Raw genomic sequence first — 27,243 nt, 5'->3', positions numbered from 1 at the left:
TTTAACTGCTATGTGCAGATAAAGGTTGCAAAGCTTTAAAACATTTGCTATCCAGCAAATATCAGTCAAACTCAACACAAAAGGTAACATAACAATGGTTCAAATTGTTTGGACCGGTGATCCAAATCAACTGGTGTTGGTCAAACAGATGTGTGGTAGACTTACTTTGAAGGAGCTGCTACCGACAAACCAGCAAATAAACACCAAATATTTCATCTGTGACATTTGTGAGGTTTCCTCAAACACACTCCGTCAGTCTTGTTGCTGTTGAACGACAAACTATTTAAAAATGTCGCGGGTTTACCTGGTCATATTCTCATTCACGGGGCGATCGCCAAAACAAAAGCAAACAATTAACACCACGCCGATGCTGTTCACAGGACAGCAAGAGTAACGATCAGGAGCATCTTGTCTTCGTTATCGTTCCCCTCGTACGTGTTATTACTGCGATTTCAGCGTTTTCGCTTCACAACTAAAGTGTGCAGTTTACTTTGTGTGCACTCAAATGGAGTCAAGTCAATTAGCGCCACCTGTGGTCAAGTGCCATAGCCTACAGCCAGATAAACTTGTGACACACATCTGAGCCACGTTTGAATTCCTGTTTCATGCACAATACATTTGTAACTTTTAATTTTTTCTGTTTTTGTGTCTTGCAAATAAACCTTTAAACTGACTGAAATGATGTTATGTATTTATTTTTGGCCTATATCTACGGTGGCCCTGAGAGGCCACACGGACTGCAACTTAAGAAAACACCAGCAATAAAAAAAACGCTGCAAAAGCACAAAAAACACAACTGAAATAGGAAAAAAGAAAACACAAGTAGGAAAAAAGAAAACTGAAGTGTTTTTAGGGATACAATAGTAATTAGTAATAAACAGCCAGTGTGACTAAGTGGAGCTTGTGAGAGTGAGTGGATTGAAGAAAGTGAGGGACTCAGATGTGTCAGTTGGTTTGTCTTTGTTTTTGAGTGTGGAGGAGAGTTAGATTGGGTTGGTTTTAAAGCTAAGTTAAGAATATTCTGAATTTCAATTCAATTTTATTTATATAGCACCAAATCACAACAGTCGCCTCAAGGCGCTTTATATTGTACAGTTTAATTTCCAAAACTTGCATATGATCTTCAGTTTGCAGCTGGACTATCACATAGCAGCTGGAGCAGTCTCAAATGGAGGCCAGTCCACTGCTGCCACCTGTGGCCAAGTGCCATAGCCTACTACTAGATGAACTTGTGACACACATCTGCAGTAGAGGCTGAGTGGCTGCTCTCACACCTGGAGCATCCAAATCGACCCACAAACACGTTGAAAGATGCAATGCCATCAATGTGGATTGTCAAGACTGAGAGACCTCTTCCCTCTGACCCCTCCCCAAACCCTCAAACCCTCCTACCCACCTCGACCTACAAACTCTGTGTGGCTTCACGTGTTCTGTTGATGTTTACATGATCGAAATAACTTGAACACAAACACAAACAAACAAAGAGGAAGACCGCACCGGAAGGAAACAACTACAAGTCCCAGCATCCTCTGTGTTTAGGGAGCAGCAGTGAAAGTGAAAGTATTGAGCCTCCGTTCAGAGCAGCAGGAGGAGGAAGGTGGAGCTGAGGCAGGTGAGTGTTAACATGAATATGTTTCTTCTTATGACATAAAATAATTCCACGCTGTTCGTGTCTGTGGGTGAAATGTGAGGCCGGTCGGCTCCTCTGAGCGCTGGTTTCCTGTAAGTAGAGAGGAAGTGAGTTTAGCTGAGCCTCCGTTTAGTGTGAGAGAGCAGGAGGAGAGTGAGAGCTGTGCTGAGGCAGGGTGAGTGTTAACACCGCTCTGACATTACTGTGTCTCTGTGGCGGGAACAACAGGCTCCGTCAGTGGAGGCAAAAATAATCAGACTTTGGTTTTTCAAAGGAAACAACTTTATGTCGGAAGTTCCCGCACGCTCATTGGATAACGATGTGTCAATCTCGAGCTATTAGCCAATGAGCGTGCGGATTCACAGAAAGACCCGCCTTCATCACGGGACTTTAAAAACTACAATAGCGACAGAAACTCCGTGAGTGGCAAGGGTGTAGATTTGGTTGTGGCATTGGTGGGGACGGATGATTCAACCATCGACCCCTGCCCCGTTTCTTATTTTTTCCTTTTTGTTTTTGCTTCTTGATAAAAAGAGGAGAAATATACTTGCCTACATGTGCTATTCTACATGCTTTTAAACCGTTTAAAATTACAATTCATAGTTTTATATGTGAATTATATAATGTTAAATTACTATTAAACAAATGACTGACTAAGTATTTCAGGCTTTAGTTTACTTCAGCCATATTCCATATAAATCAGGTATCATACAAAAGTAAAAATAGCTTCAAATACAGTCAAGACAATAAAAGAATATGACTTTAAGGACTTAACAACATTACTTCAGCTATAGTACACCAACATCTCTGATACATTAGCACTAAGGGAACACTGAATGATCTGGTGGGTTTTGTCCATAAAACTACTCATCTAAGATTACCACAAAGTAAATGATCTCTCAGCAACATTATGCAACATTTTAGGCACTACTGCCCTCTATCAGATCAGTGAGCTGGGATGTTTAATTCTAAACATGAACTACTGTTACAGCAACAGATATGGACTACATGCCCACACAACAAACACATGCCTGCTCCTCTCGTTAGCTGAAATGAACTGCTGGCATATTTGTTTTACATCTATACTGTCCAGTCTCTCCTGGTGGACATGGAATCACATTATTCGTGGTTACATACAATTTTAGACTGATGTGGACCAAGCCTAGCACCTACTTGCCAACCTTGAGACCTCAGAATTAGGGAGAAAGGGGCTGGGGGGGGAATACATGTACATATATATACAAAAAACTTGAAACTTACAGTGTTTATTTATCGGATAAAATAAGTTAAATGTCACTGTTATTATTGTCCAGCCGGAAACAGGCCGGGGGTGTCCAACTTCAGAGGCTGCGTCCACCTGAGGACGCGGCCTTAGTGGTCTAAGTGGGCCGGGTCCTCCGAAAGCCGGGTAGACCGGAAATGAGCGACTGTGAAATTGGACGGTCTAGCCTTCAGAATTACGTCACCCGCCGTCTGTTCCTTGCTGTCTAAAATATAACCGGACGCTGGCGTAGATGGTCGAATAAACTGCTGTTTTCACACAGCAGTTTATTCAGCTGTGTGAGAACCCGGCATAGCCTGTAACGTTATTGTGACGGACACATTATATGAGTGAACTTGACTTTAAGTGACTTACAGGTTTCTTTGAAAAACAATTTCTTATATCCAGGTTCTTCCTTTGCGCTGCCGTCCTCCTCTCCTCCTCGCAGCGCAGGTTTGCCGCTGCTGAAACTAAACAGAGCTCCCTGAAAGGCTCAGCCAATCACATTGGCCATATTTGTCACATGACGTAGGACTCCAGTAGAGAACGTAATTTAACTTTTTCTGCTCCGCTCGCTGAATGAGACGCTGACAGATCGTTTTTTCTTACTATCGGGTTTGTTTTTCTTTACTCGAAGAGATCAAATTATTGGTGGGGACAATTCAATAATCGCTGGATATTGGTGGGGACACGTCCCTTCCGTCCATGCCAAATCTACGCCCTTGGTGAGTGGAGTTCAGGGTGACGTTATGAGACTGTGACGTTTGAGCCACTTCCTGTTCTCAGTCCCAGCGTCCTGATCACCGAGGTTTCTGTTGCTCTGATATCTGATATTGATTATATTGGTAAACAGGCTGTAGCATAAACATCAGGTCTGCTCTGAAAACTGGCTTTATTTTTTCAAAGTAAGGGAATATCTGTGGTCTGATACCGCGGGCTCATGGGCTAAGGACTTGGATTGACAAGTCAAGCGCAGATGATTGTGTTGTTTCTTATAAAGGCTTGTGTGTGTGTGCCTTCCTGTGTGTGTCCTTGTGTCAGTGGAACTGAATCAGTGTGTTAGAGAAAGTGCTCCTCTGCTGTGCCGTCATCGTGTGGATGCTTCTTTTAAAGCTGGAACTCATGTCTTTATGATCTTCTTCATTTCATTGAACCTTTATTTCTAACCATGAAGTCCCTTTGAGGTTACAGCCTCCTGGTTAGGTTTAGGCTGTTATTGTGCTTCAGGCTGAAATATGAGGAGTAAGGAGTGGGGCTGGTTAGCCCTCATGACCCTCACCACAACACATACGTCACAGGACAGTGTTTACCACAGAAACTCCATGAAATGATCAATGAGAACTTTAGAAACCCGTCAGTGTGATGCTTCCAGTACAACAGCACCTCTGAGTGTGTGTGTTTACCTCTCAGACTAACTCCACCCTGACATCAAGAAGATGGAGGAAGAGGATGGAGCAGGATCTGCAGCATCCAGCTGTGTGTCTGTGAGGAGTGACTGGTCCAAAGATCAACCTCCAGACTTCAGTAATGAACCTGCAGCAACAATGTAAGAGAGCTGCTGACTCATTTATTCAGTGTAAATAATGATTTTTGATGCAATGGGAGAAGAAAAATGACAAAAACTGTTTTAAAAATTAGGATTAAAATATTACAAACTATGTTTTTGAGTTTCCTGATGTAGTACAAAAATATATGAACATAACTGTATATAGGACAGATATTTTACGGTTCTTTTAGGCAGCACCAAAAAACAAAAAGACTATTTTAAGCTGTCTGAGGTAGTGAGTCAACATGTCACACTGGGTCAAAGGTCAGGGAGTAAAAGTGTGTTTTAAAGGAGGTTTAAAAGCAGCGAGTGAAGGAGCCTGTCGAGGTAAATCGTTCCATAACTGATCAAATTGAGTTGGTGGACCTCTGTGTGAAATCAAGCATCTGGTTCACAGAGAGGATAACCCTCAAATGGGCTGTACAACATTATATAGGGAGACAAAAACAGAGATTATCGTAGCCATCGCTCTCTCGCATGGACGTGGCAGTCTTGCTGTCTGCTGCGAATCCTCCCCGTACCTCCGTGACCTCGTCTGGTATCTGCTCCCTCCTCTGTAAGAGACAGTAAAGGAAAACACGTCTCTGCCTAGTCTTGAAAATCCAATCTTATCATCCATTGTTCTTCTAGGGCCTCTTCTTCTTGTGGCCTCAGCTAACTGCTAATATTTAAATGGCTAACATTAACATTAACATTTTTTTTCAAAAACTTACTCAAGTAAACGCAACGGAGTAAATGTAACTCGTTACTACCCACCTCTGGACTTGACTGCGGTAGTTTGTAACCTAAGATCATCACACTGCCCCTCTGATTGTCTCCCCCCAACTACTCTTTCAAGGATTGTCAGGTTGGAGATATAATTAGCTAAGACAGCTGGGTCTAGGGATGCTTTTTAAGTAAAGGTTTAACTACAGCCAGCTAGGGATGGGTACTGTTTAGAAAACCTGCTAAATCAGAATCAGTTGCTGATGATGGCTTTTTTCTTTTACATCAATCACGTATAATCTTAACTCAAAGTGAACATAGACTTGATTGAAGTAACTCAGATCAGCCAATTCAAAATGCTAATTCAATCAACTCTGAGTTTATGGCTAGACTCAGTTTGTTGGCCCTGCACCTTAAAACTATTCCCTGTTTGTCCCTCATGTTTTTTGGATATTGTTTTCACATCTTATGTCACGGCTAGCGGGGCGAGCCATGTTGAATTTAATAAAGGACCCAAGATGCCGACATTGCTGTGACGTGAGTGAGCTGTATTGAAACGGTGAAGTGCAGTGGAGATGGCCTGTGCAGAAGCTAAGATAACCTCTACTGAAAAAACTAAAAAACTAACCTGAAACCTTAAACGGAGACACGGGGAGACAACACAGACGAACCAGCAACAAGCAGGAGAAAACAAAGGGCTCATATACACAAAAGAGCAATCAGGGAATGAGAAAAGGGAGACACAGCAGGATTCATTGGACATAACCAGACAAGGGGAAGCAAAAGTAGACACACTAACATAGGACATGGCACTGTCAAAATAAAACAGGAAGTGAACACAGAGACACAATACTAACACAGTACAGAGGGAACACAGAAACCAAAACCTCAGAACTAGAAAATCTTAATCAGAATGAAATTGTAACAAAAGACAATAACAATCAAAACAAAACTACTGAGTCCACAGACTCGGGACATACATCGGCTCAAACTGTGGTCATAAATATTTTGCACTTGTAAATCAGACTGTGTAGTTGTGAACTGAGTTTTGTAACATTGTAAAACAAAATATCTGAAAAGTTTATGTTTTTGCGTTCATTGATTTGTGTGTGTAAAAATGTAAAAAATGTAATAAATGTAAGAAACATTAGAACTACTTTTGCTGACACAAAGTTTGGCGAGCACTGCAAGTTGTCACTTTAAACCAGTCACTGATATAAAGAGAGCACCTTGTTCCAGGGCATCTGAGCATGGAGGGAAAGCTTTACGCAGGAGATGGTAAGAGCTGTTGGGACTAAAGAAACTGAGCAGAAAACTACAGACATCTGGAAACTGAGTTGTTAATTCTCAGTGGGATCACCAGGACTAGCAAAGCTTCACCATGACAGTCATCTGATTGACTGAACCCATCCAAACATCACTTCATGGACCTTTAGCTTGTGTCTGTGTGTGGACAGACATAACATGAGCTAATTATACATTACTCCTCCACAGAGTGGACCAGCAGAGAGCAGAGGTTTCCACTGGTCAGTCTGCACAGCAACATCAAACACACCTGGACTCTGTGGTTATGGTTTGTAGTACTACGTTTACATTTGTTCTTTTCAGTCACCTCTATGCTGCACTTTGTGGACCAGAGGATTGTCAGTGTGTCCAACATAAATCAGAGTTTGGGCTCCATGATTTCAGTCAGATTGGGGTGACTGTAGCTCAGGAGGGGAGCAGGTCAGCTACTAGTCAGAAGGTTTGTGAATCAAACCCTGGCTGGCAAATGTACTGGGTAACGTACTAAACCCAAGCTGCCCTCTGATGCATCCATCAGAGTGTGAAAGAAAGTATTTAAGCTAGGGCTGCTCAATTGATCGAATTTTAATCACGATTACGATCTGGGCTTTCAACGATCATTAAAAATGACTAAGCCGATTATTAGCCCCTCCCTCGTGCTTTACTCTCGCGCTGCTCCGTGTGGCAAATCGAGCGCACCTCTCTGCATTTCGAACACGCGTCACAACAATTAAGCTCGGAAAGCTAAGCAGAAGTTATTTGGAGAGGAGAGTGACTGCCGTTGGTTGAAAAGAGAGGTAAAAAAAACTTCAGTGGGGTGGAAACATTATGGGTTCACGGAGTCAGACGTGGATCAAGTAGACATAGTGTGTAAACTTTGCTACGGTGTCGTAGCTGCACCACAGAGCAACACTGCAAAGTTCACTAAACATAGATGTTTACATTTTTCATTTACTTTTTATATTGCAAACATTTGCACTATTATCAGTATTTGCACACTAGTTTATATTATTTTTAAAAGTCATTATTCAATACATTGTTATTGTTAACCCTTTAAAGGCGGTCAGAGCGGCAAGCTCCGTTTTGCATAACTATTTTTAAATCCCTGTAGAACCGGAACCGCGTAAGCTAGCGCAATAATTATTTTTGCATATGAAACCGGAGGAGTTGTACTTACATCTTATGCCATCAGCTTGTCATAGGTCACGGTTTCCTTCCACATATAGCTTTGCAAAAACTGCATAAAAAGCGCTTGCAGGAACAAAAACATAATATTCCAGAAACACGCTTTGCGATCCGATCAGCTGTTCGTAACACTTCCCACATTGAAAAAGACGTCCGCCATTTCCTGACCGAAACCGGAAGTGATGTCATTTCGTGGAAAATGTAGTTTTTTACTTGTAGGCCTTAAAAGCCTATACTGGTGTTTTTATAAGACATGTTTGACTTTTCTGAATAGTTTCTGGGATGCTTAGAACTCGAATTGCACTGCTGGAAATAGTTTATTTTGATGCACCTGCTGTTTTCTTTGCAAATTTGCATCATAGGATTGTTTTTTGTTTTTCCTGCAGTATATAAAAATTGGTGTATCTCCAAAATAAAACTATGAAGACACTCAAAATAAATTTTCTGTTGTTGTAAACTATTTTTTGCAATTTTTTTGTATTTAAAGTTTTGAGGGATAAGCCTCTTAAATTTCTCCAAGTAGAAATATATGTAAAAAAAACAAAACAAAAACGATTTTCAATTTTTTTTTTAGTTGCACTTTTTTGCAATTAATGTAGTTACTATGGACTTAATGCATACATATTATTAAAATATGGTCTATAACAGTTGTATTGATGTATAGCAACTTGAAATGCTCCCACAAATGGCTCTACAGCATGTAAAAAAAATAATATAAGCTCTGGCGGACTTGGTTCTATGGTAGGTCTTAAAGGGTTAAATAAATATCGTCAAATAATCGAGATCTCAATTTCAGCGAAAATAATCGTGATTATAATTTTTGCCATAATCGAGCAGCCCTAATTTAAGCATAGAACAATGTGCTTGGTTGAATGAGGCATGTTGTATAAAATGCTTTGTGTGCACAGAGTATCAAAGAGAGCTATATAAGAACCAGTCCATTTACCACTGGGTAATTCATATAGTCTTCTTTTCCAGCGGCTGGAGGACAACATCACCATGTTTGTGAAGAACGAGCTGAGGAAGATCCAGAAGGTTCTGAGTCCAGATCACCCAGAAACTTTAAAGAGCCGGATGGAGGATGAGGAGATGTTTGAAGGTGAGGATGAAGATGAAAGAAAGAGCTGCAGAGAAGCATTTCTGAAGATCACACTCCACTTCTTGAGGAAACTTAAGCAGCATGAGATGGCTGACCATCTGCAGAGCAGTAAGAGAATTTCTCTAAAGACTGAATATTGATCTTTCCTAATAGCTCAAGAAATGGACCAATAGACATTCATCCTTTCAGGGTACTGAAAGGCTATGATATTTATTATATAATATTTTTTTCTGAATTTCTTATTTTCAGAAATATTTGCTTCACTCCGTAAACGAGAACTTAAAGTCCAACTGAAGAAGAAGTTCCAGTGTGTGTTTGAGGGCATCGCTAAAGCAGGAAGCCCAACCCTCCTGAATCAGATCTACACAGAGCTCTACATCACAGAGGGAGGGACTGCAGAGGTCAATGATGAACATGAGGTCAGACAGATTGAAACAGCATCCAGGAAACCAGACAGACCAGAAACAACAATCAGACAAGAAGACATCTTTAAAGCCTCACCTGGAAGAGACGAACCAATCAGAACAGTGCTGACAAAGGGAGTGGCTGGCATTGGGAAAACAGTCTTAACACAGAAATACAGCCTGGACTGGGCTGAAGACAAAGCCAACCAGGACATCCAGTTCATATTTCCATTCACTTTCAGAGAGCTGAATGTGCTGAAAGAGGAAAAGTTCAGCTTGGTGGAGCTTGTTCATCACTTCTTTAATCAAACTAAGGAATCAGGAATCTGCAGGCTTGAAGACTTCCAGGTTGTGTTCATACTTGATGGTCTGGATGAGTGTCGACTTAATTTGGACTTCAAGAAAACTAAAATCCTGACTGAAACAAGAAAGTCCACCTCATTGGATGAGCTGCTGACAAACCTCATCAGAGGGAACCTGCTCCCTTCTGCTCGCCTTTGGATAACAACACGACCTGCAGCAGCCAATCAGATCCCTCCTCAGTGTGTCGACATGGTGACAGAGGTCAGAGGGTTCACTGACCCACAGAAGGAGGAGTACTTCAGGAAGAGATTCAGAGATGAGGAGCAGGCCAGCAGGATCATCTCCCACATCAAGAAAGCTCGAAGCCTCCACATCATGTGCCACATCCCAGTCTTCTGCTGGATCACTGCTACAGTTCTGGAGGATGTGCTGGAAACCAGAGAGGGAGGACAGCTGCCCAAGACCCTGACTGAGATGTACATCCACTTCCTGGTGGTTCAGGCCAAAGTCAAGAGGATCAAATATGATGGAGGAGCTGAGACAGATCCACACTGGAGTCCAGAGAGCAGGAAGATGATTGAGTCACTGGGAAAACTGGCTTTTGATCAGCTGCAGAAAGGAAACCTGATCTTCTATGAATCAGACCTGACAGAGTGTGGCATCGATATCAGAGCAGCCTCAGTGTACTCAGGAGTGTTCACACAGATCTTTAAAGAGGAGAAACAACTGTACCAGAACAAGGTGTTCTGCTTTGTTCATCTCAGTGTTCAGGAGTTTCTGGCTGCTCTTCATGTCCACCTGACCTTCATCAACTCTGGACTCAATCTGCTGGAAGAACAACAAACAACGTCCATGTGGTCTAAATTATTTGATAAACCAAAACTCCAATCTCTCCACCAGAGTGCTGTGAACAAGGCCTTACAGAGTCCCAATGGACACCTGGACTTGTTCCTCCGCTTCCTCCTGGGTCTTTCAATGCAGACCAATCAGACTCTCCTACGAGGTCTGCTGACACAGACAGGAAGTAGCTCAAAGACCAATCAAGAAGCAGTTCAGTACATCAAGGAGAAGCTCAGTGAGAATCTGTCTGCAGAGAAAAGCATCAATCTGTTTCACTGTCTGAATGAACTGAATGATCGTTCTCTACTGGAGGAGATCCAACAGTCCCTGAGATCAGGACGTCTCTCCACAGATAAACTGTCTCCTGCTCAGTGGTCAGCTCTGGTCTTCATCTTACTGTCATCAGAAAAAGATCTGGATGTGTTTGACCTGAAGAAATACTTTGCTTCAGAGGAGGCTCTTCTGAGGCTGCTGCCAGTGGTCAAAGCCTCTAAAAAAGCTCTGTAAGTTATAAAAACACACTGCCATCAACTTCTGTTTTGTTTTTGTCGAAATCACTGTAATATAATCACTGTACCTTTATATACACGTGACTTGTATTAATGCTGCTGCCCTCTTGTGGCTAAAGTGTAATTATGTTCTTGTTATTAGGGAGGATTTGAGAGTAACTTGCCAAGTGAGTCAGCACCTTCGCTTTAGCTTAAAAAATCCAAATTCTTATGTCATCAGTTATAGTTGCATGTATTCATTATCATAATTTAACCTTTAATATTGATGTCTTAAAATTATTTTGAGTAAACTAGCAATAATTTTATGGTTTATTAAATAAATACATCACTAATGAATTATTTATTTCAGTAATTAATTAAAAATGTACATAATTAATTAAAAAAATATTGATAATGAATTATCAGTTAATTTCATTTAAAATAATTCATTATTTATTTATGTACAATTCTAATTAGTTAAATACAAATTTAATCAATTATTGGTTTGTTTTCTATCTTAATTATTTTACTGACACATTTAATGAATTATTTAATGATGTATTTATTTAATTCACGTTTCATTTAAAGGCTGACAGAAGTGGAGTGGTGACGGGGAGATGTTTGACAGGACAGTGTTTCAGCCTCCACAGGTTCATGTTGTGCTCCATCAGTCAGTGAAGATGAAGTCAGTGCTGATGAGGCTGTAGAGTGTGTGAGGGATGTGAATGAGGATGATGAAGATCTGATGATAGCAGATAAAAACAGGCTGCAGAGACTTTGAGCCATACAGGGCACACAGTGTGTGTACAGAACAGCTGAAATCGTTATGGAGGCCTCACTGGAATATGGAAGCATCACAGTACAGCTTCAGTGAAGCATTAAAGTCTCTGATATGAGATGAGAAATGAAGCAGCCAGAGCTTTTTCATGAGTGGAAATCCACTGTGACTGTGAGCTGCTGCTACAGCCTCCAGATTAGCCAGCAGCTCATCCTGCTCAACATTTCCTCACCAACTTTAATGGAAGTGTGATGTTTTCAGCTGGAGTGATGGTCAGGGTGGCCTCCCTCTCCTCTTCTTCTCCTCTTCCTCTTTCCTTTGTAAAGCCACTTCTGCTGCTTTCATTCATTTGGAAGTCCTGTAGCTGAGTTTGGGAGAGACTAACAGCCTCGGCAGCAGAGGGGAGAAAGGCTGTAACACCACCACTTTACTCTGTTCTACCTGTCACATCATTTTATCAGGAAACAAATATGCTCATGTTTTTACTATGTTTGTCTTGAATGTAAGAAGATCACATGGTGCTTTTTATTATTGTGTTGGTTTGTTTCCTGTCTCTTGGATGGAGCCCAGCTGTGCGTGGCCCCTGGGCCTGTGGTCAGAGTGTGTGCTGGATAATCCGGCCCAGGATGAGGCCAAACTGACATGGGATGAAATGTCTGTCACATAATTGAGCTTAGTGTAGTTTCATTTCTGCACAATTTAAAAACAACCAAAACTTTTTTTCTGTCTTTTCTATGTTATACTGTAGACTTTCTTTGATACTGTGTCCAAAAGGAGCAGCTTTTACTTTGAAGGGGAGGCGTCTCTGTTTCCTCTTCAGGTTGGATGATGGAAGCAAATTAGTGTGTGATGTTCTTTCAGTGTTGCACTTTGTAGACGCTCCCTGAGCACTGGTCTCACAGCCAGCTGCACATAGAGACCAGTGTTGTTAGTCCAGGTCAGAAGATGACTTGTTGGAATGAAAATGAGCTTGTAGTTTGTCTGCTTTAATAATGTGACTGGAAAAAGGTGTTGGACTTCAAATATGTCCATTTCTTTCACACTTCACCTTTAAAAGTGAAGCCTTGTGGTTCCTGGAAGGAAAAACACGACTTTTTCAAGTCTTTGTCCTGTTTTTATGATAAATGTACGACTTTAATGTGAAACATTCAGAGTTTTTTCTCTTGTTGTGTTTGTTTGAAGCTGCTTCCTGTTGGCTTCAGCTGTTTGGAGTTTCCATTTTCTAAACTTCTACATTCTGAACCTTCTTCAGCTCTGAACAGATGATGAAACACTGAATGATTTCAAGCTCACACTTTGTCTAATAAACTTACATCTTTCATTCTTTATACAGATTGAGGGACTGTGGTTTGTCAGAGATCAGCTGTGATTATCTGGCAGCAGCACTGAAGTCCAACCCCTCCCATCTGAGAGAGCTGCACCTGAGCTCCAACAACAAGCTGCAGGATTCAGGAGTGAAGCATCTGTGTGGTTTCCTGGAGAGTCCAGGATGTGGACTTGAAACTCTGAGGTCAGTCAGCATGTTTTAGTTGTGCTGAGATGAATATGATGTGAAAGTTGTGCTGACACTAAACTGCAGACATCAGGCTGATATTATACTGATCCACACTGAGGATCTTCATGGTAAAGTCTGTTTTCTTCTTCTGTGGTTTAGTCCATTGACTGCAGCAGAACAATGTTCACATTTCAAACAGTGAGACTCAACGTATGGCCCGTGGCCCACACGCGGCCTGCCCACCTTTCCTGATTCAGAGAGAGGGGACCCTGATTAACTGTGTAGTGTTCTTCCTCACAGTTCTAAGTATCAGACACAACAATGAATAATCCACAGCTGACTGTCTTTAGCAGGTCAAAGGTCACGGCACACAGCAGACAGTGGGAAATATTATAATTCTGATCATTTATCAGCACATATCCATATGTATAAAAACAAAGCTGACACTGTGAGACTTGATCAGAGGTGTGATCATCACAGCAGAGGCCTTTGTGTCAAAGTCACTGAGGATCAAACAGAAACACATGAAGCAGATTTTCCTGTTCTGGCTTTTTATAGCAGATAACCTTCAAAATATTCTGCAGTCGATCAAAAACTGAAGCAAACCATGAATCAACATGTGAACATGACCTGATGCTGCTGAAGTGAAGCAAAGTTACAGAGGTTTGATTACAGACACAGCTGAGAGTTTGTAATCTGTCATCATTTTAAAAGGTTTCAATTTCTTCAGTATTGAACAGCAGAAATGAGGCTTTGTTTTGGGAGGCCGACAGCAGTGAACACAACAGCAGACTGGTGCGTAATAAGCAGTGAATAATGCAGGAAACAGATTTTTGAAGGTAAACTGTTCTTGAAGTACACTGAGAGAGAGAGAGCTGTGCAGGAAGTAAACGTCAAAGTCAGAGAGAATTCATGACGATGTTCATCAAACGTAAAGCGTAGTTTGGATCTTCTTTTGCTGCTGGTTCAGTCAGTTTTGGTTGGAGACAGATGAAACCTGCAGCTTCAGGATCTGTGAGCTGTCCACTTTCAGCCCCGACGGCGTGTCCGTGTACGTGCCGTCGAGTGAACGATCCACGCTCTGTGTTTCCATCTTTGTGTGTTTAGCTGCTCTCATTTACTGTTTTATCTGTTTGCTTGTTGTTGAAATACTTTTGGGAGCTTTAACCTGAGATTCTGGCAAAATACATTTATATTAAACATCGATTCAGGATTGAATGAATCAACATCGCTTTATTCAAATTAAAACCATTTAAATAGGAAAATCCATTTTTTTACAGCCGCCTCTAATGCTGGGTAATGTCAGCTGGTCCATGTGCAGCTGGCTGTGAGGCTCAGGGAGCGTCTACAAAGTGCAACACTGAAAGAACATCATCCATAAATATTGAGTAATAACTGGACTCTCATACAGCGAGACTCAAATGCCTTTAAACATCAGCTTATCCTGCTGATCCAAGTCCAACACTGAGTTTTTTAAAAACATGTTTGTCAATCATTTTGTTTGGTTTCTGAGGAAAATGATTCAATAACTTGCTGCTAATACACAACATTTCATCATATTTCCTCATAACCCTCTTTTGTCTGACCATTTGATCCCATTTGAATTTGCAATAAAGGATCCACAGAGTTTGGTGACAATAATGACAGTAGATGTTTGTGTGAAAGTGCTGGAAGCAAATTAGTGTGTGGTGTTCTTTCAGTGTTGCACTTTGTAGACGCTCCCTGAGCACTGGTCTCACAGCCAGCTGCACATAGAGACCAGTGTTGTTAGTCCAGGTCAGAAGATGACTTGTTGGAATGGAAATGAGCTTGTAGTTTGTCTGCTTTAATAATGTGACTGGAAAAAGGTGTTGGACTTCAAATATGTCCATTTCTTTCACACTTCACCTTTAAAAGTGAAGCCTTGTGGTTCCTGGAAGGAAAAACACGACTTTTTCAAGTCTTTGTCCTGTTTTTATGATAAATGTACGACTTTAATGTGAAACATTCAGAGTTTTTTCTCTTGTTGTGTTTGTTTGAAGCTGCTTCCTGTTGGCTTCAGCTGTTTGGAGTTTCCATTTTCTAAACTTCTACATTCTGAACCTTCTTCAGCTCTGAACAGATGATGAAACACTGAATGATTTCAAGCTCACACTTTGTCTAATAAACTTACATCTTTCATTCTTTATACAGATTGTGGGACTGTGGTTTGTCAGAGATCAGCTGTGATTATCTGGCAGCAGCTCTGAAGTCCAACCCCTCCCATCTGAGAGAGCTGGACCTGAGCTCCAACTACAACCTGCAGGATTCAGGAGTGAAGCATCTGTGTGGTTTCCTGGAGAGTCCAGGATGTGGACTTGAAACTCTGAGGTCAGTCAGCATGTTTTAGTTGTGCTGAGATGAATATGATGTGAAAGTTGTGCTGACACTAAACTGCAGACATCAGGCTGATATTATACTGATCCACACTGAGGATCTTCATGGTAAAGTCTGTTTTCTTCTTCTCTGGTTTAGTCCATTGACTGCAGCAGAACAATGTTCACATTTCAAACAGTGAGACTCAACGTATGGCCCGCGGCCCACACGCGGCCTGCCCACCTTCCCTGATTCAGAGAGAGGGGACCCTGATTAACTGTGTAGTGTTCTTCCTCACAGTTCTAAGTATCAGACACAACAATGAATAATCCACAGCTGACTGTCTTTAGCAGGTCAAAGGTCACGGCACACAGCAGACAGTGGGAAATATTATAATTCTGATCATTTATCAGCACATATCCATATGTATAAAAACAAAGCTGACACTGTGAGACTTGATCAGAGGTGTGATCATCACAGCAGAGGCCTTTGTGTCAAAGTCACTGAGGATCAAACAGAAACACATGAAGCAGATTTTCCTGTTCTGGCTTTTTATAGCAGATAACCTTCAAAATATTCTGCAGTCGATCAAAAACTGAAGCAAACCATGAATCAACATGTGAACATGAGCTGATGCTGCTGAAGTGAAGCAAAGTTACAGAGGTTTGATTACAGACACAGCTGAGAGTTTGTAATCTGTCATCATTTTAAAAGGTTTCAATTTCTTCAGTATTGAACAGCAGAAATGAGGCTTTGTTTTGGGAGGCCGACAGCAGTGAACACAACAGCAGACTGGTGCGTAATAAGCAGTGAAGAATGCAGAAAACAGATTTTTGAAGGTAAACTGTTCTTGAAGTACACTGAGAGAGAGAGAGCTGTGCAGGAAGTAAACGTCAAAGTCAGAGAGAATTCGTGACGATGTTCATCAAACGTAAAGCGTAGTTTGGATCTTCTTGTGCTGCTGGTTCACTCAGTTTTGGTTGGAGACAGATGAAACCTGCAGCTTCAGGATCTGTGAGCTGTCCACTTTCAGCCCCGACGGCGTGTCCGTGTACGTGCCGTCGAGTGAACGATCCACGCTCTGTGTTTCCATCTTTGTGTGTTTAGCTGCTCTCATTTACTGTTTTATCTGTTTGCTTGTTGTTGAAATACTTTTGGGAGCTTTAACCTGAGATTCTGGCAAAATACATTTATATTAAACATCGATTCAGGATTGAATGAATCAACATCGCTTTATTCAAATTAAAACCATTTAAATAGGAAAATCCATTTTTTTACAGCCGCCTCTAATGCTGGGTAATGTCAGCTGGTCCATGTGCAGCTGGCTGTGAGGCTCAGGGAGCGTCTACAAAGTGCAACACTGAAAGAACATTATCCATAAATATTGAGTAATAACTGGACTCTCATACAGCGAGACGCAAATGCCTTTAAACATCAGCTTATCCTGCTGATCCAAGTCCAACACTGAGTTTTTAAAAACATGTTTGTCAATCATTTTGTTTGGTTTCTGAGGAAAATGATTCAATAACTTGCTGCTAATACACAACATTTCATCATATTTCCTCATAACCCTCTTTTGTCTGACCATTTGATCCCATTTGAATTTGCAATAAAGGATCCACAGAGTTTGGTGACAATAATGACAGTAGATGTTTGTGTGGAAGTGCTGGAAGCAAATTAGTGTGTGATGTTCTTTCAGTGTTGCACTTTGTAGACGCTCCCTGAGCACTGGTCTCACAGCCAGCTGCACATAGAGACCAGTGTTGTTAGTCCAGGTCAGAAGATGACTTGTTGGAATGGAAATGAGCTTGTAGTTTGTCTGCTTTAATAATGTGACTGGAAAAAGGTGTTGGACTTCAAATATGTCCATTTCTTTCACACTTCACCTTTAAAAGTGAAGCCTTGTGGTTCCTGGAAGGAAAAACACGACTTTTTCAAGTCTTTGTCCTGTTTTTATGATAAATGTACGACTTTAATGTGAAACGTTCAGAGTTTTTTCTCTTGTTGTGTTTGTTTGAAGCTGCTTCCTGTTGGCTTCAGCTGTTTGGAGTTTCCATTTTCTAAACTTCTACATTCTGAACCTTCTTCAGCTCTGAACAGATGATGAAACACTGAATGATTTCAAGCACTTTGTCTAATAAACTTACATCTTTCATTCTTTATACAGATTGACGGACTGTGGTTTGTCAGAGATCAGCTGTGATTATCTGGCAGCAGCTCTGAAGTCCAACCCCTCCCATCTGAGAGAGCTGCACCTGAGCTACAACAACAAGCTGCAGGATTCAGGAGTGAAGCATCTGTGTGGTTTCCTGGAGAGTCCAGGATGTGGACTTGAAACTCTGAGGTCAGTCAGCATGTTTTAGTTGTGCTGAGATGAATATGATGTGAAAGTTGTGCTGACACTAAACTGCAGACATCAGGCTGATATTATACTGATCCACACTGAGGATCTTCATGGTAAAGTCTGTTTTCTTCTTCTGTGGTTTAGTCCATTGACTGCAGCAGAACAATGTTCACATTTCAAACAGTGAGACTCAACGTATGGCCCGCGGCCCACACGCGGCCTGCCCACCTTCCCTGATTCAGAGAGAGGGGACCCTGATTAACTGTGTAGTGTTCTTCCTCACAGTTCTAAGTATCAGACACAACAATGAATAATCCACAGCTGACTGTCTTTAGCAGGTCAAAGGTCACGGCACACAGCAGACAGTGGGAAATATTATAATTCTGATCATTTATCAGCACATATCCATATGTATAAAAACAAAGCTGACACTGTGAGACTTGATCAGAGGTGTGATCATCACAGCAGAGGCCTTTGTGTCAAAGTCACTGAGGATCAAACAGAAACACATGAAGCAGATTTTCCTGTTCTGGCTTTTTATAGCAGATAACCTTCAAAATATTCTGCAGTCGATCAAAAACTGAAGCAAACCATGAATCAACATGTGAACATGACCTGATGCTGCTGAAGTGAAGCAAAGTTACAGAGGTTTGATTACAGACACAGCTGAGAGTTTGTAATCTGTCATCATTTTAAAAGGTTTCAATTTCTTCAGTATTGAACAGCAGAAATGAGGCTTTGTTTTGGGAGGCCGACAGCAGTGAACACAACAGCAGACTGGTGCGTAATAAGCAGTGAATAATGCAGGAAAGAGATTTTTGAAGGTAAACTGTTCTTGAAGTACACTGAGAGAGAGAGAGCTGTGCAGGAAGTAAACGTCAAAGTCAGAGAGAATTCATGACGATGTTCATCAAACGTAAAGCGTAGTTTGGATCTTCTTGTGCTGCTGGTTCACTCAGTTTTGGTTGGAGACAGATGAAACCTGCAGCTTCAGGATCTGTGAGCTGTCCACTTTCAGCCCCGACGGCGTGTCCGTGTACGTGCCGTCGAGTGAACGATCCACGCTCTGTGTTTCCATCTTTGTGTGTTTAGCTGCTCTCATTTACTGTTTTATCTGTTTGCTTGTTGTTGAAATACTTTTGGGAGCTTTAACCTGAGATTCTGGCAAAATACATTTATATTAAACATCGATTCAGGATTGAATGAATCAACATCGCTTTATTCAAATTAAAACCATTTAAATAGGAAAATCCATTTTTTTACAGCCGCCTCTAATGCTGGGTAATGTCAGCTGGTCCATGTGCAGCTGGCTGTGAGGCTCAGGGAGCGTCTACAAAGGGCAACACTGAAAGAACATCATCCATAAATATTGAGTAATAACTGGACTCTCATACAGCGAGACTCAAATGCCTTTAAACATCAGCTTATCCTGCTGATCCAAGTCCAACACTGAGTTTGTAAAAACATGTTTGTCAATCATTTTGTTTGGTTTCTGAGGAAAATGATTCAATAACTTGCTGCTAATACACAACATTTCATCATATTTCCTCATAACCCTCTTTTGTCTGACCATTTGATCCCATTTGAATTTGCAATAAAGGATCCACAGAGTTTGGTGACAATAATGACAGTAGATGTTTGTGTGGAAGTGCTGGAGGCTAATTAGTGTGTGATGTTCTTTCAGTGTTGCACTTTGTAGACGCTCCCTGAGCACTGGTCTCACAGCCAGCTGCACATAGAGACCAGTGTTGTTAGTCCAGGTCAGAAGATGACTTGTTGGAATGAAAATGAGCTTGTAGTTTGTCTGCTTTAATAATGTGACTGGAAAAAGGTGTTGGACTTCAAATATGTCCATTTCTTTCACACTTCACCTTTAAAAGTGAAGCCTTGTGGTTCCTGGAAGGAAAAACACGACTTTTTCAAGTCTTTGTCCTGTTTTTATGATAAATGTACGACTTTAATGTGAAACATTCAGAGTTTTTTCTCTTGTTGTGTTTGTTTGAAGCTGCTTCCTGTTGGCTTCAGCTGTTTGGAGTTTCCATTTTCTAAACTTCTACATTCTGAACCTTCTTCAGCTCTGAACAGATGATGAAACACTGAATGATTTCAAGCTCACACTTTGTCTAATAAACTTACATCTTTCATTCTTTATACAGATTGGAGAACTGTGGTTTGTCAGAGATCAGCTGTGATTATCTGGCAGCAGCGCTGAAGTCCAACCCCTCCCATCTGAGAGAGCTGGAGCTGAGCTCCAACAACAACCTGCAGGATTCAGGAGTGAAGCATCTGTGTGGTTTCCTGGAGAGTCCAGGATGTGGACTTGAAACTCTGAGGTCAGTCAGCATGTTTTAGTTGTGCTGAGATGAATATGATGTGAAAGTTGTGCTGACACTAAACTGCAGACATCAGGCTGATATTATACTGATCCACACTGAGGATCTTCATGGTAAAGTCTGTTTTCTTCTTCTGTGGTTTAGTCCATTGACTGCAGCAGAACAATGTTCACATTTCAAACAGTGAGACTCAACGTATGGCCCGCGGCCCACACGCGGCCTGCCCACCTTTCCTGATTCAGAGAGAGGGGACCCTGATTAACTGTGTAGTGTTCTTCCTCACAGTTCTAAGTATCAGACACAACAATGAATAATCCACAGCTGACTGTCTTTAGCAGGTCAAAGGTCACGGCACACAGCAGACAGTGGGAAATATTATAATTCTGATCATTTATCAGCACATATCCATATGTATAAAAACAAAGCTGACACTGTGAGACTTGATCAGAGGTGTGATCATCACAGCAGAGGCCTTTGTGTCAAAGTCACTGAGGATCAAACAGAAACACATGAAGCAGATTTTCCTGTTCTGGCTTTTTATAGCAGATAACCTTCAAAATATTCTGCAGTCGATCAAAAACTGAAGCAAACCATGAATCAACATGTGAACATGACCTGATGCTGCTGAAGTGAAGCAAAGTTACAGAGGTTTGATTACAGACACAGCTGAGAGTTTGTAATCTGTCATCATTTTAAAAGGTTTCAATTTCTTCAGTATTGAACAGCAGAAATGAGGCTTTGTTTTGGGAGGCCGACAGCAGTGAACACAACAGCAGACTGGTGCGTAATAAGCAGTGAATAATGCAGGAAACAGATTTTTGAAGGTAAACTGTTCTTGAAGTACACTGAGAGAGAGAGAGCTGTGCAGGAAGTAAACGTCAAAGTCAGAGAGAATTCATGACGATGTTCATCAAACGTAAAGCGTAGTTTGGATCTTCTTTTGCTGCTGGTTCAGTCAGTTTTGGTTGGAGACAGATGAAACCTGCAGCTTCAGGATCTGTGAGCTGTCCACTTTCAGCCCCGACGGCGTGTCCGTGTACGTGCCGTCGAGTGAACGATCCACGCTCTGTGTTTCCATCTTTGTGTGTTTAGCTGCTCTCATTTACTGTTTTATCTGTTTGCTTGTTGTTGAAATACTTTTGGGAGCTTTAACCTGAGATTCTGGCAAAATACATTTATATTAAACATCGATTCAGGATTGAATGAATCAACATCGCTTTATTCAAATTAAAACCATTTAAATAGGAAAATCCATTTTTTTACAGCCGCCTCTAATGCTGGGTAATGTCAGCTGGTCCATGTGCAGCTGGCTGTGAGGCTCAGGGAGCGTCTACAAAGTGCAACACTGAAAGAACATTATCCATAAATATTGAGTAATAACTGGACTCTCATACAGCGAGACTCAAATTGTCATGCAGCGGCTGTGTGAAGGCAAGAGAGGACCCAAATGCACGGCTCTAGACACACGGGGATGAACTCAAAGGCAGGTCTTTATTAACAGGAACATAAGAAGTCATACAAAAATTATACTGGGAGCAACTAAAGCTGAGGCGCTGGGAAGACACGGTAAATGCACACAACCTAGAGGGACGACGCAACACGGAACAAAGGGATACTTTGACATAAATACACAGAAGGTAATGAGGGAAGTGGGAACACACGGGGAACGCAGCTGAGGACAATTACTCGTGACAGAGCGGGGAGGACACGAACCTGAAAATACTGACACGAAGATGTGGACCTTGAACACAACACAGTACACAGAGATGAGCACAGAGAGAGAGGCAGAGAACAAGGATGAATACACGAGGGGATGAGGAGAACACAGAACACAAAGGACGGGAACACGGTACCAGAACAAACACCACAATAACAGCATGGACACAGGGGGGATCCAAATACCAAACCAAACAATCCAATGAACATAAGGAACAAAATACAAAACCACAGGAAAACTAAGAACACTGGGTCAAAATGACCCAGGACCATGACACAAATGCCTTTAAACATCAGCTTATCCTGCTGATCCAAGTCCAACACTGAGTTTGTAAAAACATGTTTGTCAATCATTTTGTTTGGTTTCTGAGGAAAATGATTCAATAACTTGCTGCTAATACACAACATTTCATCATATTTCCTCATAACCCTCTTTTGTCTGACCATTTGATCCCATTTGAATTTGCAATAAAGGATCCACAGAGTTTGGTGACAATAATGACAGTAGATGTTTGTGTGGAAGTGCTGGAAGCAAATTAGTGTGTGATGTTCTTTCAGTGTTGCACTTTGTAGACGCTCCCTGAGCACTGGTCTCACAGCCAGCTGCACATAGAGACCAGTGTTGTTAGTCCAGGTCAGAAGATGACTTGTTGGAATGAAAATGAGCTTGTAGTTTGTCTGCTTTAATAATGTGACTGGAAAAAGGTGTTGGACTTCAAATATGTCCATTTCTTTCACACTTCACCTTTAAAAGTGAAGCCTTGTGGTTCCTGGAAGGAAAAACACGACTTTTTCAAGTCTTTGTCCTGTTTTTATGATAAATGTACGACTTTAATGTGAAACATTCAGAGTTTTTCTCTTGTTGTGTTTGTTTGAAGCTGCTTCCTGTTGGCTTCAGCTGTTTGGAGTTTCCATTTTCTAAACTTCTACATTCTGAACCTTCTTCAGCTCTGAACAGATGATGAAACACTGAATGATTTCAAGCTCACACTTTGTCTAATAAACTTACATCTTTCATTCTTTATACAGATTGGAGAACTGTGGTTTGTCAGAGATCAGCTGTGATTATCTGGCAGCAGCACTGAAGTCCAACCCCTCCCATCTGAGAGAGCTGGACCTGAGCTCCAACAACAAGCTGCAGGATTCAGGAGTGAAGCATCTGTGTGGTTTCCTGGAGAGTCCAGGATGTGGACTTGAAACTCTGAGGTCAGTCAGCATGTTTTAGTTGTGCTGAGATGAATATGATGTGAAAGTTGTGCTGACACTAAACTGCAGACATCAGGCTGATATTATACTGATCCACACTGAGGATCTTCATGGTAAAGTCTGTTTTCTTCTTCTCTGGTTTAGTCCATTGACTGCAGCAGAACAATGTTCACATTTCAAACCTTCAAAGAAGAAGAAAAATCCTCTACTGGATAATTCACTGTGAAACTCTCAAACTCTTCATTCCACCTTAAAGTCTGTCTGACACTGAAATCCAAAGCAAAATGTGCGTTTGCTTTACAGACAGCAGTCCAACACAAACATACACACATCATCCAAAACACAGTCCAACATCCAAATCTCCTCCACTGCCAGCATGAATGATGGGAACGAGAAGGAGGAACACTCTGACATTCAGGGTTAGAATGAGTTTCATAAAGCAGGCTGTGAAGATCAAAGCTGCATTAGAAAGCTTACATGAATGAATGAGTGGACAGAAGTGGACAGAGATCATCTGAAGCACTTCAAAGGCTTTAAATCAGCACATTTCTCTTTATTCTTTATCAACTCTGTTAGTTTCTCTCAGTTCTCTGTGGAATGAAGCTAACAGCAGGCTAATAAGATGCTGACCAATAGGTTTCTATTAAAGGTTGTAATTTGTATATGAAAAAGTGCTTTGGCTCAGCAGGGATCAGCTTACAGGCAGAATACAGCTGCTGGATGGGATTAGCATGTCATAGCTATCTACCAAACTGCTAACTGGGGAATTTCAGGCCATCTATGGATCATTTTTGCTAACTGTTTATTCAGCTTAGGCTCACAGGGCTGCAGCCTGTGCCCTAGCTGTCATAGGGCAAGAGGCGTGGTCCACCTGCACAGGTGAGCAGTCCATCACAGGGCCAACAGAGAGAGACAGAGAAGCACTCTCTCACATCCACACCTACAGCCAATTTAGAAGCACCAATGAACCTAAGCAGCATTTCATTGGACTGTGGGAGAACATCCAACCTCCACAGAAAGGCCAACAAGCTTCAACCTACAACCTTCTTGCTTTAAGGCACTAGTGCTAACCACTTTTCCCCATTTCAGCCCAAATCCTGCATCTTCCTGTTTCTGACTCCAGGCCAGCTCCACTAACACTTTCTCATCAGACACTGCCACCTAGTGGAGGAAGTCGTAGTTCCATTTGAAGCGTCAGATTACAGTTAGTTCCTTTACAAAGAGGTGGAGGTGGTGGGGCCACAGCACCATCATCACTGAGTGCCATAGGACACTTAACCTTTGTTTCCATATGCTGGGAACTTCCTGTTGTTCCAAGGAGGACTGGAAAATGTGTGAAAACCTCCCAGTCAGTTCCTCACAGCACACTTCAATCATTTCCCTCCCACAGCATCAGGACCAGGGCTTTTTCTCTCTTTGGTCCCACTAAGAGATTTCCACACAAACACCTCATCAGTGGGACTCTCAGAGCTACCAGCCCTTTGCTACAATCACAAAGCTCTTCATTGAAATCAATGATATCAAAGCTGGAATCAAATGAGTCCAAGTCTTCTGCTGATTCAGCATCACATTCATCTTTGCTCCTTGTTCTGCATCCCCACCATGGACTTCATTCCTTTCCAAGCCAGCCTTGAGTGTCCTTTATTCAGCTCATCCTCTGCTTTACTTTTACACCTGATTTTAGCTGCTTTATCTCTCTTTCAACAAGTTTCTGTGCCTCAATCTTTTTCTTCTCTCCCTCGTAACAAGACAGCTTCTTCTGCCTGAGAACATGTTGGAGTGATTTACTAATCCAGGGCTGCTTATTGGGGAAAATACTTCCTGTTTCCAAAGTAATCCCCATTTTCCCCAGAAAGAAATGTAAGTAGAAATCGATGATCTAAGTGAGAACATGAGCCTTTAAAAAGTCCCAGTGGGTGCAGTCAAAGCAGTCCCTCAGTCCCAGTATAGAGTCTTTGGTCCAGACTGGAACAACTGTGTGCCCAGTTTGAGCTCTCTTCAGTCCTGTGACCTGACAGACCCAGAGGGGCCATCACATCACATTTAGAAGCTCCCCTAATGGAGCCACAACACATGTCCAACACTTAGTCTGTCTTGTTGGACCAACTGGAAGAAATGATTCAAGGACTTAGTCACAGAACAGAGATTCAAATCTCCAAAATCCAACTGGCTGCATCAGGACATATAGTCTGAAACTCTGCACAGTTTCCTGTTTGAAGCTGCTTCCTGTTGGCTTCAGCTGTTTGGAGTTTCCATTTTCTAAACTTCTACATTCTGAACCTTCTTCAGCTCTGAACAGATGATGAAACACTGAATGATTTCAAGCTCACACTTTGTCTAATAAACTTACATCTTTCATTCTTTATACAGATTGATGGACTGTGGTTTGTCAGAGATCAGCTGTGATTATCTGGCAGCAGCACTGAAGTCCAACCCCTCCCATCTGAGAGAGCTGAACCTGAGCTGGAACAACCTGCAGAATCCAGATGTGAAGCAGCTGTCTGATCTTCAGCAGAGTCCAGACTACAGACTGGAGACTCTGGGGTCAGTAGAGTGATGGAGTGAGTGGGTGGTGCTGTCAGCAGTATTGTACTAAACACAGTCAGTATGAAACAAAGATCCAGTGTTTCCTGTAAAGCTGCAGCTTCTCAGTGAAGCTGTGAGAGGAGAACGGTGACAGGCTTCAGGATTGGACACAAACACTTCCTGTTTCTGACCTTTATGGTCACCATAGTAACGGCTGACACGCTCTGATCAAACACTGTCAACAGCCAATCAGCTCTCTGAACAAAGCAGCACGCAGACCAATGACTGCATTCATTTCCAAGTTTAAAGCAGTGAAGAACACAGTCTGTAGGTGAGGAAGAATTTAGTGAGAGCAGATGTTTGGATGGAATTCCTCCAGTTAACAGCTGGAACCGTCCATCTGGATTGTTGGGCTTGTTGTTGGGGTTCCTACAGAGCTCAGAGTGGACACACCAAGGTTCTTCTAATGAATGAAAGTCCAAACTCAAACTAGGAGGGAAAAACATCTTCATCAACTTCAATAAAAATCCAAAGATTAGAAAAAGTGAAGCAACAGTGAGTCCTAGTACAGTCCCAGCACTGAAGTCCCTGCTGCTCTTTATACTGGATGTGCTGCATCACTGACTGACAGCTGATGAAGAGTCTCTGGAAACACTCGTTTATCTCCTCTGCTCTTCCTTCTTCTCTCTGCAGGTGGAGATGATGATGGTAAACAGGACGGTGTGTGTGCTGAGAGAGGAGGAGCTGTGTCCTGATGATCCAGAGAGGTTGAAGCAGCAGCAGCTTGTGTGTAGAGACGCTCTGACTGGGCCATGTTACTGGGAGGTGGAGAGGAGAGCTTCATCCAGCAGTGACTGACAGAGGAATGAGAAGAAGTGCAGATGACTGTCAGTGCTGCAGAGTGAACTGCTCTGAGAACAGCTCCACTGTCAGACACAATGTAGAGTCCAGCATCATCCCTGTGTGTCCCTCTGGATCTGACAGAGGATCATCAGTGTATCTGGACTGCTCTGCTGCTGCTCTGTCCTTCTACAGTCTCTGCACAGTCTCTGTCTGACTCTGGCTTCAGACCCTCCTGGATCAAACTCACCTGGAAAGACTTTCAAATTCAAATTTTATTTGTCACACACACAACCATACCCAGTATGACATGAGGTGAAATGCTTGAAGCTGTGCAATGCCCGACCATTAAATGACAGTGGTTTTACACTATTTACAATTTACAGGTTGTCAGGTTTTGTATTGTTGATTATCATTTATGCTTAGAAATATCTACTTATATATGCTTAGAGTTTTATAATTAGTTTTAGATTGGTAGAGGTTTGATCCTTAATAGTCTGCAAAGGCTTGGTGTGCATTCCAGAGTGTTCTGGCATTCACACCTACATCCTGGGAGCATGGGAGAGGTCGTACCTTGTCTTATTGTTCTATGGTAGGATAAACGTATCTATATCTGTTTTAGTCTAAGTGCCTTTTGATTAGATGAACTGCTGGACTTCCAAACCAGCAGGGTTAGAGAAGTCATTTATGGGGTCACACTCTGACCCCCCACACACACACACAGACACACACACTTACACAACGCACAGGCAACGTACTCTTTGTTTGTATGTAGACGTCATATGTTAATGAACCTATGTATATATGTATATTCATGTAACCTCAATAAAAGAGCAGTGTTACGGGGGAGCAGACGAGAGCAACTGGGGTCAAGCGAAGGAACGGCATTTGTCCGGTTCTCTCCCGTGCACGAGAAACATGAAGAA

At 41.9% G+C, this 27,243-nt stretch overlaps 1 protein-coding gene across 4 annotated transcripts; it reads left to right on the top strand.

Annotated features, from left to right (window-relative positions):
* Positions 1–1,492: 1,492 nt before the first annotated feature.
* On the top strand, positions 1,493–27,243 carry LOC146391714 (protein NLRC3-like). Of its 4 annotated transcripts, XM_084914727.1 has the most exons (12): positions 1,493–1,612; positions 4,302–4,437; positions 6,637–6,715; positions 8,590–8,818; positions 8,960–10,760; positions 12,857–13,033; positions 15,191–15,367; positions 17,520–17,696; positions 19,853–20,029; positions 22,775–22,951; positions 25,322–25,495; positions 26,171–27,243. In XM_084914727.1, the coding sequence occupies exons 2-12, from the start codon at positions 4,328–4,330 to the stop codon at positions 26,178–26,180; spliced, it is 3,288 nt and encodes a 1,095-aa protein (XP_084770853.1). In that variant the 5' UTR covers positions 1,493–1,612; positions 4,302–4,327; the 3' UTR covers positions 26,181–27,243. The 4 variants fall into 4 exon arrangements, with proteins under 4 accessions (XP_084770853.1, XP_084770862.1, XP_084770869.1 ...); XM_084914752.1 differs by lacking the exons at positions 1,493–1,612; positions 12,857–13,033 and adding an exon at positions 2,877–3,796; XM_084914736.1 differs by lacking the exons at positions 17,520–17,696; positions 19,853–20,029; positions 22,775–22,951; positions 25,322–25,495; positions 26,171–27,243 and having other exon boundaries at positions 1,500–1,612; positions 15,191–16,193.

Source organism: Perissodus microlepis, chromosome 3, assembly GCF_051167445.1.
Source record: "Perissodus microlepis isolate ML-2025 ecotype Zambia chromosome 3, ASM5116744v1, whole genome shotgun sequence".
NCBI classification, from domain to species: Eukaryota; Metazoa; Chordata; class Actinopteri; order Cichliformes; family Cichlidae; genus Perissodus; species Perissodus microlepis.
The sequence above is the reverse complement of the archived record's forward strand: the minus strand, read 5'-3'. Positions and strand labels throughout refer to the sequence as shown.

Coding starts and splice junctions, on each gene's coding strand:
- LOC146391714 (XM_084914727.1), top strand. CDS start 4,328: ATGGAGGAAGAGGATGGAGCAGGATCTGCAGCATCCAGCTGTGTGTCT. Junction 6,716..8,589: donor ACCTGGACTCTGTGGTTATG/GTTTGTAGTACT, acceptor CTTCTTTTCCAG/CGGCTGGAGGACAACATCAC. Junction 22,952..25,321: donor TGTGGACTTGAAACTCTGAG/GTCAGTCAGCAT, acceptor TTCTTTATACAG/ATTGATGGACTGTGGTTTGT.